Source organism: Chlamydotis macqueenii, chromosome 19 (genome assembly GCF_036417535.1).
Source record: "Chlamydotis macqueenii isolate bChlMac1 chromosome 19, bChlMac1.mat, whole genome shotgun sequence".
In the NCBI taxonomy this organism is placed as follows: domain Eukaryota; kingdom Metazoa; phylum Chordata; class Aves; order Otidiformes; family Otididae; genus Chlamydotis; species Chlamydotis macqueenii.
The window spans coordinates 1181492-1195991 of record NC_141574.1 but is presented as its reverse complement, the minus strand read 5'-3'; the positions used below and the strand labels follow the sequence as shown (position 1 = coordinate 1195991).

Genomic DNA, 14500 nt, shown 5'->3' with positions numbered 1-14500 from the left:
TATTCTCTGCACTCACTACCTCTGCGCCCTTCGCAAGGCACAATAGCAACAGGAGATGCAGAAGCTCTACTTAGAGAGCTTAGAACTTACAACCTGTAATTCATTTGACGTTGATACCAACAAAGCGTAAAAGTGATTAAAATGCGGCTCCGAAAAGTGCAGGCCAGATTTTAACCTCATTGGGAGAGAGAGACGCTCTCTTGCCGACCCCACGTTTAGACCATTCGCTTTAGAAACAGAACCATCCTTGCCAAAGACAGCTCCAGAGCTCTCGCTTTCATTGTCACTGACGTACATCAAACGCCAAACGTGGCTGAGGCTACAGACATCGCCATCGTTGGCTTTTATCGATTCGCACACACCATTTTAGTTCTACATTTGTGCCGGTTTTAATGACTCACTCTGCACAGTGCCTTGCCCACATTCATATGAAGACACACTGAAAGATAAACATCCAAAAGACTTTTTATTCTTTTTACGTTTATGAACGAGATTAACGCATGGACCCCCAGCAATCAGCTCCAAAAATACACTGATGCACAAAGTGGCCACTGCCAGCTGTGTCCTGAACTGCCCACGGGTACCGCAGGCTCACGCTGGAGGAGAATCAAAGGAGCAGACTGAAAATGGCAGTGGATTAATGGAATCACTGCAGCAACGGACACCCACGAAGCAATAATGACAGCACCACTTCGAGAACATGTTAAAACTTAGCTCGTAACAGTATGGAGAGCCTGAAGAAGAGGCACCGACATGAGTCACAAACAATATCTGTGCCAGCCCTGGGAAGAGAGCACATGCTAAGAAGGCGTATCAGTTTATTTCCTGTGAGGTCCACGGGCTTGAACTATACAGTTCAATTTGTTTGATCCTTAAAAAGGTCACACCCATAAACCAGGAACATTTCCAGTCACATTCTGCAACACCACTGCACGTCAGGTTCTTTGCGCTAGTACTGCAGGAATCAGTGACGGCATTTGTGCTGAAAAAATGACACGAACTTTGCAAATTAAATAAAATTCATCCTTGACTGGATGTCTTTCAACCTCCCAATAAAGTGCAAGTCAATTGCTTGTTTTGATTTAATCAGCAGGTTTTGCCTTTAGCCAGGATCAAGCTTAAAGAGTGAATGAATATTTTGTTTAAGAATTCATATACGCGTGTGTGTGCGTGCACGTGAGTGTAGAAATCAAAGCCACGCCCAAAGCAAGACGTTACAAACTCTTTTTACTTGTATTTTTTTAGACAGCATTTAATTAAGATTGTATCAACTTATTCTTAAATAAAGGTGGGAGATCAGACAGGAAACAAAGATAACACCACTTCTTTTTCAAATGTCACATTTAATGTTTTCACCACTGTACTTCAAATCTACATTTTACAAAGTGACCAGCAAGTGTGCCACATAACTGAGCAACCTCTGAGATTTTACCTTTCATACCAGTGTCTTCTCGGGCTCTTTTAGCTACACACGTTCTCATTCGAGTGAATTGAAATGCTTCAGTTGGTTTTATTCTCAGGAGCCTCATAAAAAACAAAGATATTGCACCATCTTTGTTCAGTTATTCAATGTTTGTCTCTTTCACAGCAAATAATTACTTCATTGAAGTTAAAACTTCCGAACATAACTTACTAATAGTCTCCAATTTCAGCTCAGATCACGCTTGTTGAAAATACTCTGCTAAATACAGATAACTTACAATAACTTTAACAGTTAATTGTCCATAACAAACACCATGGTTTTTCTCCAGACCAATGCTCAAATTTTAAGACCACCCTTTAGTATTTCTTTGTACAGGTGAAAAACAGTCTTCAATTTTCTAGTCTTGTTTTAAATATAAAAGTTGGAAGGGACATTCAAGTTTCAAGTCTCCACACTGAACTTAAAAAAAAAAAAAAAAAAAAAAAATCATGTGGAGGTAAACAAACCAAGTTGTATACTCCAGGAGGTAGAGGCCTTCAATTTGTGTTCATATATACATATGCACAGAATTCAGTGTTCCAACAGAAAAAGAATTAGCCAAAAAGTAATAAAAGTTATTTACTACTGTGACATTTCAAGACTTCCACAGCTTCGCCTAAAGACACGAACACAATTAACATAATTCCCTATGTGCTTTTTTTTTTCCTTTTCTTTTTTTTTTTTTTCCTCTCAACTGTCCAGTGCAGGAAAAAGTTCTCACAAAATTTCACAGACCTAAAATGTGCAAGCTAGTTTCTCTCTATACAGCAATGATGTCAGGGATCTCTGAAATTAGCCCATAAATGGAATTATTTACACACATAGAAGATGCATGCTGGGGGGTTTTATGTAAGAAAGAGCAGAAAACCTTCTAATAAAAATAGATTAAATATATATATATATTTATACTGGGTAAGGAAACAGAAGTTTAGTCTCTCCTAGTCACAAACTCATTCTCTCTACTCACAACATTGGATCTGAGAACAGCACACATCACCATCACAGCTCTAGTGAGAAGCTATTTATAGGATCGGACCGTCAGGCGACGCGCCCACTCGCTGCGGTCACCGTCGCCCGACGTGACTTCATGATTGGTCGCAGTCAAGTTTTCTGTATTCCTTAGTTTTACAAAACCCAAAATCTTCAGGAATGGCTCAATATCAAAATGTATGTCTATCTTTTTGTACAATCTCCTTTCAATTTAAAAAAAAAAAAAAGAAAGAAAAGAGAAAAAAACCTCCCCAAATTTGGTTCAATTCTGTTTGTTCTGCGCTGAGCCATCACAGCTGCACTAGAATTCATAAAACACGTGCAACTCTGGGTAAAATATTTTCTTCTAAAAGCACAACCACTTTACAAGATTAAAAGTCTAGTACATTTCTAAATATTATTCATATTGTACAAGTAGTGGTTGTTAATTTAAAACTTCATTAGTAAAATTACAGTACAAGCATGATTAACCTCCAGAATTGCAAATCCCAGGCTCCAGTGGAAAGCTACATTACATCTTCAGTAGTACATTATCTTCCACTCTACTCCCAAACCAGAGGAGATGGCGGCATCTCAGACGGTTGAGCGACCGTGGAACTAGAACGCAGGCGACACAGACAATCAGCGTTCCTTTGCAATAGCTCACGGACCACAACGTTAATGCTTGACCGGTAAGCAAACATTTCAAAGAAAACAAAAAACCCCACCAAACCCAAACCAAACACCCCAAAACACCCCAGGGCCAACAGTGAACAGCACTGACAACAAATGTTTTGCTATACTTTATCCACTTATTTTCTTAACGATTCTTCATCCATCAGCCATTAATTTTAACGTCTCTACGGTGCTATCCTACAATCAGAACTCAACTTGTTGATCTTTCAATTCCAGTTTTTACTCTGACTTCTGTACCTTCAGGCAAAAATATTACTTGAAACTTCTGCACGCTTTACATAAACTCTAAAAGAACTGACAGAAGTTTATTAAAAAGGTAACCATACGTGTCCTTGGGGTATTTTTTTGCAGAAGTTATCTATGCGCCCTTCCTGCTCTCAGAAACTGAAAACATAAGAACACTTGGGCTGGGTGATTCTGTACAACTAAGAGATGTGAATTAGAATCAGACGTGATTACATACAGTTACCTAATAAAGCTCTTAAAAGCAGCAGACTGAGGGTTGATGCAGAGAGGCACTCTGTTTCCTTTCTGCTGTTCCAAAATGAACTGATGGATTATTTCTGTATAGGAGAAAAATAAAAAACACCGCACTATTAACACTTTTTGCTTCAGTGAAATGCAACGGAGGCTGGAGGAAAACACAGCTTCCTTTACTGAAAGCACATTTTAGGAGGGATAAAAGAACTCCAGCTTCCCTAGACCTCACCTGACGCCACAGCTCAGCATAAACTCACACGGAACACTTAAGTGCACACTGAAAGAAACGTATATAAAATAAAACCCTAATCACCACTGTAATACTGAGCTGATGGTGACCAGGTATAGAGTACATCTCAATTTTAGGGTACAACTTTTTGAGAAACAAAGAATTCTCAACCTGAGCTTGATTTGCAAATATCAAGAACGCAGTTCTACTACTCAGCCCAGTTTGATTAACGGATCCAGTTACCAAGTTACTACCAGGTTAACGGATCCAGTTACTACCAAGCACAGAATTGCTTCAATCAATCTCATCATTGAGATGATGAAAACAAAAAAGTACATTTTCCTAAGGAAAGAGGAACTGCCAGACAAAACATCTTCTTACACACACCTGTGTACACACCCCCCCAAAAAACAGCCCGGAGGGCCGGGCAGCGGGCTGCTCCCCTGCAAGCGGCGCAGCCAGAACAGAGTTCCACACGCCCGTTAGAGGCACCGGGCCGGGATCTGCGTTACTGCCAGCAAACGCTAAAGGCAGCTTTTAGAACAGCAGCTTTCAGAGAAGTGAGTGGATCTATGCACAGCGCTGAAAAGCAATGGCAAGGAGAGGAAAGAAGTGGAAAGAATAACAGGATAAAAAGAAAACATTACGCGAACTTGTAGGAACTATAAATGTGAATTTCAGAATTTTAAGTTCAGGATATATCTGAAATAAGTCATGTTCTCATGGCAATATCCTGCGGTGTTTTGTCCAAATGACTAAACTGTTTGTTAGGAACGGCTGAGGTAACACACTGCTTCTCCCTCTCTTCCTCGCGAGTTATCTGAGCAGCCACCAAGTAGAACCTAAATCCCTGCTACCGTTTTTCATACTGTACTGCTCTCGTGCAAGGACTGCTTTCCTGATGGGATCTGATTTGAAAAGAAACAAAATCTATTTTACGGCTTGTTTGGTGTGATGGAATCAGCCTTCAAATCTTCAGTGCCACAAAGCAACTGCTGGCGTCAGGGACCATCTGCAGCAGCAGCTTTCTCTCCCAGGGATCAGGGCTGACTTTCCCCGTGCCAGCGTGTTGCGACCCCGAGCACATTGCCTCCACCACGGCCAGAAGCACAGCGCGGCACCAGCAGCAGCGCCTGTGACAGCGGCTCTGCGTGGGCACTGGGCGCGGACGTTCAGCCTGAGCAGGCTGTGACAGGTTAGAGGAAACGAAGCAGGGGAACTAGGAGACCGCGCAGCTTCGGTGCCTCGATGCTGCCGACCCTTCCCGCAGGACAGCCACCAACACCTCGCATCCCCGAAGGCAGCGACGGTGATTTCCCTTCCCTCTCTGGGGCAATCCTTCAGGAACAGAGCAGCACGGGGAGCGCGGACACCAGAGCAGAGCGCTGCGCAGGTCTGACACCACCACACTTCTGCATGTCAGCTACCACACGATACTATATGATGTCAGCACATTTACAAGCAATTCTGTCCTTTTAGTGAAAAGAAATTATTTCCAGTACCTACTATGGAAAAATACCTAAAAGAAAAACCCACCCGGGTTAGCACACGCATCCAGATTGCCCATCCTAACGACGCACCGCTGAGGGAGGGAGCAGGGAGGTACATGCAGATGTTAACTACACTCACCTTTCACCTGCCGAACAGAACTGAGGTTCTTCTCAAAAGTGTCATCGAATTTGGGATTAGTGATGGGTTCAAAATCACTAGTATAAACTCTTCCAGTCGATGTGGAAAAACAACATTTACACATACAAGTGTGGTATCGCAACCGCCCTTCATCCAGATACGGGTGAGCTAAGGCATCCTTAGCAGATATCCTTTTGGACTGCAATATTGCATTTAAAGAAAATAATAAAAAAACCAGTTAGAATATTTTCAGAGGTACCAAAACAGTATAAAGAATACTTACTTATCAATGAATTCTAAACTGTTTTATCAAGGCCTAGTCAACAAGGCTTGGCCCGGGTCAGGCGGTTTCCATCCGCCTGCGCTGCCGCTAGAGGGAAGCTTCTGCTCAGAAACAGGCAGCGCTGCTCAGCTGGCACTGACCTTCCCACCACCGCTGACGACCGACAAAGCTGCTAATACCCTTTCTAGAACACAGTTTTCAATAATTACTTTCTCCAGATAACCTTAAAATTACAAATCCTACAATAAATCAAAATAAGCCCAAAGAATTTGACGTTAGCAAATAGGACATTGTGTAGGGCCATGCTCTGCAAAACATTTGCATGTGTCCTTACGTACGCATTTAACGTCAAACAGAAATTGAAGCATCACTGGTAACAGGATAATTCGGGATATGGCATCTGGAGTTCTGAGAAATACTGTACACATCAAGTTTCAGAAAACAAGTGGTGAAGAAGTGCAGGGAAGAAGGTGGCCAGAGCAATGGTTTAAATGATAAAGTCTACTTCCACATTTCCGAGACTTTTTTTATGCATAATTCAAGCAGAGTTCTCAGCCTCTAGGTGTCCAACACCATCCCATCAAAAAAGGAAAATATCTGCTTCGAAAGAATTGCAGACAGAAGTGCTACTACAAATTCGGGGTGTAATGAAACCCCTTGTTATAGGTGAACTAAAAAAAAAAAGAAACCAAAACCAAACCACAAACACACACAACGGAAGTCACTTGCTCAAAGTTTCAGAGCAAAAGCAGTGGCAAAGCTTGAAGTACAACTCAACTGTCCCAATTCCCAGGATATTTTTTTAGATTAAATTAAAATCACCTGTTCTAAAGGATTGTCCTGATTCTAAAAAAAAACAAACCCACATTTATTGAAATGTGATTTGGGAATAATAGTGTTGTGAGTGTTGAGAGAGTTAGAAAAGAAAAACATTAAGTTTGTTTACGTGGAAGTTATGATTTAACATTTCTATGTTTTTATTCAGTAAGGTGATCTTAAAGATTAAAAAATAAAATCAAAAGGTACTGCCTTCTGAATACTTTCTCAATTACAGCTCCATCCTTTGCAGTTCAGTCACTCTGCCTATTTTTCACTTGAGCGTTAGGGGGTTTCTGTGAAGATGAAGTAACCAAGATCATCACTTTAGGTACCCCATTTTCCAGTGACAACTTTGTGCAGTAAGCCTAGGAGATGAAATCCAAAATCCACAGCAGCAAATTTTTATTAGAAAAACAGATGCTTAGCGGAGAAAAGATCTTGTTCTGTGACTGTGTGGATGCAGAAGGAATTTTTTGTGTGTTGTAAGACCAAGAACACCCCCGCGTCTCTAATTAGAACTGCATCCAAGTATCTGATGTTCTGCTACCTACACCTAGCCAGGAAAAGATAGCATGATTCATGAACACCCTCGTCTTTCTCTTCAAAAGATCACTAGATTTTAAATGCAAAACCCCCGTTCCAGGGGGAAATTAATTGACCAATTATAAGATGACACTTTTATGCCTGTTACAGACCCAAAAGTCTGAAACGCAATGTAGAAAAAATCAGTTAGAGCAGTCCTTTACTTAAAATACTCATTTAAGTAGCAGCTGACAAAACCTGTTAAAACAAAAAGTATTAGAAATAATTTTAGATCATACTTACTGGATCAAAGACCAACATTCTGCAAAGGAGATGAACTGCTTCATGTGTAGCTTGACTGGAAAGCGTATACAGGACAGGGAGGGATGGCTGCAGGGGGAACGGGAGGAAGGAAAGACAGAGTTGTCCTGTCAGATCCATCACAAGAACACGCTGCTACAGCACCCGTTACTTTATAGTGACCAAGGACAGGCTCCTCGTGAAAAAGGACACGCGCTACCCCCCGCTTTCCAACAAGCCTACAATCACCATTACAGAACTCAGCAGCCGTAGCAGAGATCTAATTGATTTTTTTTTCCTTAGTTCAGATGTAATCCCTGGACAAACCTATATTCTATTTATCTTTTTTTCTATACAGACACCACTTTAAGCTGTAGCTGCTGAGGGGGTTGATTAACCACATCATTTCCAGTATTTCATTTTTCTGATCTCAAGCACTGCCAGATTATGGATTATTTAGCTTTTCCTTACCCGGGCGATCCATATCTCACTGACAGTGACATCTAGCACAGCTCAGACGACCCTCAGGCACCCAGGGTTTTACCCAGAGATAAAAAGGCCTCCTACCAAGGCCTGAGGGACCCAGGAGGGGGAGAGGGGCATTCTCAGGGCACGAACCACGTGGCTAAAAAAAGCGTGCATGACCCCGAAGCTGGCGGCAGCAGCGCAGCTCCTGCTCTGGTTCGCCCCACAAACCAGCTCTGCAGATCTGTTTCCTCCCGTGTTTCCTCGATTTGCTCGCGCTCACACAACCGTTAACCACACGCCCTCTCTAGCCTGGAAGTCTCCTGTGACTCTGAAATTCAGCGTTAGCGCTAAGGTGGCAAAAGGTACAGACAAATCCCGACCCCGCACTCCTAACATATGGGAAGGAGCACTGCACAAAGTTGCCCAAAATAGAAAAAAGAAGTATAATCAACAATGATGTTAATGTTATGTGCCGCTCATTGTAAAGCATTAGCTATATCCTAGACCCTCTGGAACAAGCTTCAGTGATTTTTTTTTTAAGCCACAACAATATTAGTTTCCAAAAACAAGTGAAATATTTTTCTGCTGAACTGACATTATTCCTGTTCCTATTTAGCTACAACGGTTAGTCTTCAAAGGAAACAAAGTGTTGCAAAGCCAGTGGACAGCTACTCCTCTAAAGTGAAAGGAAAAAAAAAAAAAAAAAAAGAATAAGACGGGGGTAAGGAAGTCTCAATTTTCACACTTAGAAGAAAGCAAAACCACAAACATTGAAAAAAGAAACCGAAACCTTCAATCAAAGGAAAAAAAGCCCCACAGATATTAGGACAGCCACTGCTGCAAAGAAAACTCTTACTACGGAGTGTGTTACATCCAGGTCCAATAATTCTAAAATTTCTTTCTTTTTTTTTTTAAAGGAAACAAACCATCACATACACGTGCAGCCACACACACCCCCCTTTGTATTCTTCCCATGAAAATTCAAACAGCGCTCACATCAGCTAGCGAATGCAGGTGTGGGGAGAGCCATCAGGGCAGGAAGGACTCACAGAGTGCTTCCCGTGTGCGTGTCATTAATCACTGCTGAGATGTGGGAAGAATATACTAGCTGCCTGACAGAAATCGCAAAAACATTCTGCGTAAAACGTAGCAAATCAGTTGACAGCTAGCTAGCGCATTTATAGGACAATATTCCCTGGCCAACTTGGACCTTCCACTGCCTTTGCATGGATCCACAGGACTTCCAGGACCGCACTAGCTCCACACTGACTTTTAGCTGCTGCGCAATGCTAACATTTGGCAGGCATCTGTTGCTCCTACCTGTTCAGCAAAGCAAATGAATACATTTAGTTGCTGTAAACTTGCCAGTATATCTGAAAATTGCACCTCCACAGTGACAGCATTCTAAGTTAACCCTGAACTACCAAACACAGCACCAAGCGCTTCCCAGCCTTCCTTTCTAAGTGCAGCCTATAGAATACAAAGCTATAATATTTGGTAACTTCATGAGATTTTTGTAATTCGTAAGTACCATCTACACAAAAAGCACTTACTGATTAAGTAGGTTTCATCCAGAAGAATCTGATTACATTCCTTACTTACGGAAGCCACTGCATCCAATACAAATGAAGGATGCACCTTTTTTTGCTACACTTACGCCCCTTGTCAGCAGCGTGCCTGCCATTCCAGGAGCATCTGCTTTTGGGGACAGCATTTTTTCGGCAAACTGCAATCAAGTCCACTGCTACAGAGCAGAAACAGTCCTGACGAAAGTACTAGCACGGGCAGAAGAAACTGGTAAAAACTGAATCACTAAGACTGGGTTATCATGGAGCCAGCCTTTTAGCAAGTCACGTGTATCTCACTGGATCTCTCTCTCCCGTAACAGAGAATGGGAGGGGATGAACTCCACAACACCTTACTTCTAGAAGTGGGTCGGCACACGACCGCCAGTGAAGCCCCAACCGCTCCTTACAGTTCACTGGGAACGTGGGAGGAGACACCCTTCCTAGGGCTGCTGGTTCAGCAACTTTATCAATTCACTTAAATGTAGTTTAAAGTAAATTTTTTAAATGCAAAACTGACAGAGAAGTTCTATGTTGTATGTAAATTTTCATTATGTCAAGACACAGTGGAGTGGGGTTTTTAAACCAGCAACTTCACGCATTAATCTATTTTCACATAAAGCAGCAATATGCTTCACCCCTTAACTCCTACTCTGCTCACCTACATGCATTAAAAATAGTTTGTGCGACAAAGTAATCACCAGTTTCTGACTTGGTTTTCTCTCCCTATTAATCTAATTATGAAGCTGGTAACATTTAGCTGTTTATAACCGGCACAATCTCCATTTTAAAAGATGAAAAGCCATGAACTGGCATTCAAACCTGAAGCTGAAAACAGAGAAATGTCACTAAAGCAGCCAGCTAGGTGCACTGTAACCCCCTCCTGCCAAGCTGCATTGAGCACACCAGCTCCAGAGTGCTCAGCTCCTGCGGCTCTCCGTGAAAAATGAACGTTGTTTTCCTCAGCGGGCACAGAACTAACTGCTAATAGCTTTTTTCCTATGACTTAGTGGCTACAGGACATTAAATCTGTACTAGAAACATTCTGTACCATTTCACCTCCCTTGTTCTTTCCCATTCCCATCATTCAGTGGGCCGGAGACACACAGCTTCAGCGGCGTGTACAAGAACAGCCTGAGCACTGGGATCAGAAAAAACAGAAGACGTTCTCACGCCCAGTTCAGTTCTTGATAAAACATCCTGGTTTAACAAACTGAACAAGCCTAACAAATAAATTCCAGAGTTCTTGCTTACTACTACCAAGAGCACAACTACTGCACTTTGGAAATGCCAAGCCACTATCAAACTATCAGCATTTAAACCAATGCATTCTACCAAGTATCTGGATGTTTTTGTTTATTGTTATACATATTTTCATATACAAAGTATAGTGGATGTATTTCACCCAGCTTTAATCACTATAAAATGTCCTTATTTTTTTTAAACATCTCAAATCTTGGAAGTGCTTAAAAGTTACAACTCTTCTAGCACGTGATAGCAAAAAAAAACTGACTTGATTTGCTTTAAAGCTGGTAGAGAAAGTCTTAAGGAAATCCTCCTATTATAAATGTTGAAAGAAAAAAACCTGTCACAAACCAGAATAGAGACAACTTGATGTGGTGAATCAAAGTGCCAGGGAGGCAGAACTCCCACAAGTTAATAATACAGCAGAATAGATCTTCAGTGCTCATTTCTATGGTAACTACTATTGTGGTGAGTAGATATTTGAGGAACTACTTCAACATGCAAAAACTAAGATGCAAACTCAACTACTGGAAAGATCTGATGTATTAACACATAAAGGTTATTAATTTTGTTAATTTTTACTATCTAACAATCATTAAAATGATCATATTGGATGGACATACTGCTTTGTTACTGCACTATGGATTCCTGTATAAGCATTTCTTTGGATCTAGTAACAGCACATTCCATTTGCCCTTTTTATTGTCCAGTCAGCATAATGACATCATCCTGCCTATCTTCCTCTTTTTTTTCTTTTTAAATTAACTTTTACTTCCGTTATGTTGAATGTTGCGTCTCAGTCTTCAGCGTCTTGTTAAGCCTTACATGAACAGCTCCGGTCGCTGCACAGAAGCGTGGGGGAGCCCTGTGGTGATGAGCTGCTGGGCTGTTTACGGACCCGGATAACGGGGGAGTTCCACTTCTAACACTCCTGGTCCTGTCAGTACAGGAGTCCCTTCAAGGTGTTCTGAACCATACCATCAATTTTAGTTTATGTCTCTTGCCAATATCATCACTTAAATTTAGCACCTTCATTCAAAATAGCTATCAAAACACTATTGCTTCAAAAAAGGAGACTTCCACCTGTATCAAGTCAAACAATACATACAAGACAGAAGCCAGAAATGCACTTCACTAGTGAAAAACCACCTTGTCTCACCAGCCGTTTAAATAACCGCGCCATTAACCCACGCTACCGCAACACCACAGCCACCTCTGGTAAACTTAAGCTGGTGTACAGGCAGAGACAGCCCTGAGACACAACAGCCAAGCAAAGTGTTCATGAACAAACACGCCGTGAGAATTAAATCAAGATATGAAACACTGCGATCATGCCGCGGTAGCATCCCGCACGGAGGAAATCCTCACTTATGGGGGCTGCCTGAAGGATAAAGCAGCAGTCTGCAGCTGTACCTGTTTATGAGGACCCCTGAGTATATGTGCCTTGGCGCCTTCACAAGCCGTCCTCATCGCTTCCAGCGACGGTGTTCCCAACAGGTCTGTGATCAAATCCAGCTGTAGGTATAGAACATACATGTATTTGAGATCTCAGACATATACTAATACATTTCACTGTGACAGCAAGCTAACATAAATGACATTGACACTATGAACGGGTTCAAACCCACTATTCTAGGGATAGTAAATTACAAATATTAACGTATACATTTAGCAGATAGCAAACACAAACTTTTCTAATTTCACTTAAAAAGCCCTAACAGAAGCTGATTTTCAAGTTTGGGAGCTTTGTTTGTTTAGTTTAGTAAAATATTTTATTGCAATTTAAAAGTCAATTTTACATCATTAAGAAACCTGTTAAGTACCATTAGTGGTGTGTAACTCATTCTAAAATATTCTCAATTGAATGTCAGCATTGGATACCAATATACCACACAAAATTACCCCCCCAAAACAGGTCAACTACTAGTTTACACAAAATACTTTGCCATCAACAGAAACAAAACTAGAGAAAAAGGGAGCTGCCACCCCTGCGCTCTGGGCCACACTGAGCACCTGGAGCTGGGTGCTGGGCTCCTTTCAGGCAAGACTAACTGGGGGATGCATCTCATGAAACATCTAAAGGACTTCATCCGCCAGCGGGCCTCTGGGCCGCACAACCAGACCGTGTCCATCCAAAGCACATCTCTGCTCTGAATTGTGGAGAACCGAGGTGTCAGGTCCGCAGCACTGACCACCTCGCTCAACGGATCCCCTCCTGCCGGGATGCACTCACTGCTGAGCAAACACTGCTGAGTCAGCAACACAAAGCAGTACCCTGCACCAAGCACACCTTTGGCACACCGACGTGGGAAACAGCCAGCCTCTCCTCTCCACGTACACGTGTGCTGGCGTGTCGAGGGCTGGCTGCACAGCGCGCCACAAACGCGGCTTCGTGTACGTGCAACAGCTGACAGGCAACGGCTGGGCTAGGCCGGCCACACCTCCCGGCTCTCCTTTCTCCCTGACATCGCTTCTTCCAAATGGATTCTGCTTAATGTCTCACACATGCGACCGGTCATCTTTACGGATTATTCTTATAAATAACAATCAGCAAAGTCAGGCTAGAGGACCTGGCTAACGTGCAGACTAGTCCACAGCAAGAGCAGGAAGGCACCTGCTCACACAGACAGCCAGGGATCAGCCCTCCCGCACCACCGCTGCACAAGAGGTAAAATGTTTCTGAACATGCAGCTACAAATAACTTGTAATTGCACCTTTAAAAATGCATTTTTAAACAAAAATAGACAGACTGTGTAATACAAAAATGCTAACTACCCTAAACAGTATCAGTAAAAAGCAAAAATAGGAGGTGTTAGGAAATACTGTATTTGAAAGCACTTCTGACTCTCTAAGTTTCAGTACGGACCATCTCATTTCTTTTGTAAGAAATCCCACAAAATCCTTACCAAAAGTTAGCTACTGTAACTTGAGTAAGCAATTAATAATTTTCAACATGACACTATCCAAAGTTTAAAATACCAAAAATCACCAGTTCCAGCCTGGTTTATAATATATTCACTTTCTTCATCTAACAGATCTGAGTTAAAAATTCCAGTACAGCCAGCTTTAAAGTGATCTCTTCCCTGCTTTTCCTACCAGGAAGAGTTCAGCCCGGCGATGGCTATCGTGAGATCAGTTTTTGCGGGCCGGGTTAACTCCAGCGGCGGTGGGACAAGCCCTTGCAGCGCGGGGCCCACACCACGGGCCAGAGCTAAGGACAGACATCACAGCAAGCAGCCCAGGGCTCTCTAGAGACACATCCACCTTCGAACAGCACTGAATTCCCCAGAGCCCAACTGAAATACATGCACGGTGGGTACTTCTTAAACCATTCTACTGCACAGGGATTATAAAAGGTCTAGGAACTCTGACATAACTTTATACAACTTTTCAATCAAATAAAGTGAATGCCACTCAAAAAACCCACCTGTAACGCTATTCTAGAGTTACCTGATGAATGCCTTTGCACTTTAAATTTCGGAAGGATAGCCAAGGCTATTAAAATCACACACATGTTTAGCTTCAGTGTGGCAAAAGATCAAAGACTAGAAAAACAGGAGATCTTGAATATTTTTGAGAGTGCAACAGAAGAGCTGTCAATCTGACTGGTAGGTCTGATGGCACTGCTGCTGCTCTCCTCGGCAGCCCCTTCAGCAGGGGGAGAGGGAGGGGTGTTTTGGGAGGAGGCCCACTTCTTGTGATCATACAGGGCGGCAGTGCTGTCTAGAATGACCAGCAAGTCCCGCCTTGGGCACTGCTGCAGTGACATGACAGGCACCACTAGACGGGACACAGCATTGAAAATATATATACACACAACACAACAGCATTTT

General features: G+C 42.4%; 1 protein-coding gene across 2 annotated transcripts in view; it reads right to left on the bottom strand.

Moving 5' to 3' along the window:
* Positions 1–1207: 1207 nt before the first annotated feature.
* The window catches only part of NLK (nemo like kinase), a 62121-nt gene continuing 48828 nt past the window's right edge, over positions 1208–14500 (bottom strand). Inside the window, exons 7-11 of one of the 2 annotated variants that reach the window (XM_086762812.1) lie at positions 12081–12182; positions 7393–7479; positions 5466–5664; positions 3597–3690; positions 1208–3049 (exon numbers count right to left, since the gene is read on the bottom strand). In XM_086762812.1, coding sequence (XP_086618938.1) covers positions 2995–3049; positions 3597–3690; positions 5466–5664; positions 7393–7479; positions 12081–12182 — 537 coding nt within the window. In that variant the 3' untranslated portion in view covers positions 1208–2994. Of the gene's footprint in view, positions 3050–3596; positions 3691–5465; positions 5665–6086; positions 6346–7392; positions 7480–12080; positions 12183–14500 lie in introns of those variants that run through there. The other variant, XR_015260593.1, reaches the window with a different exon arrangement.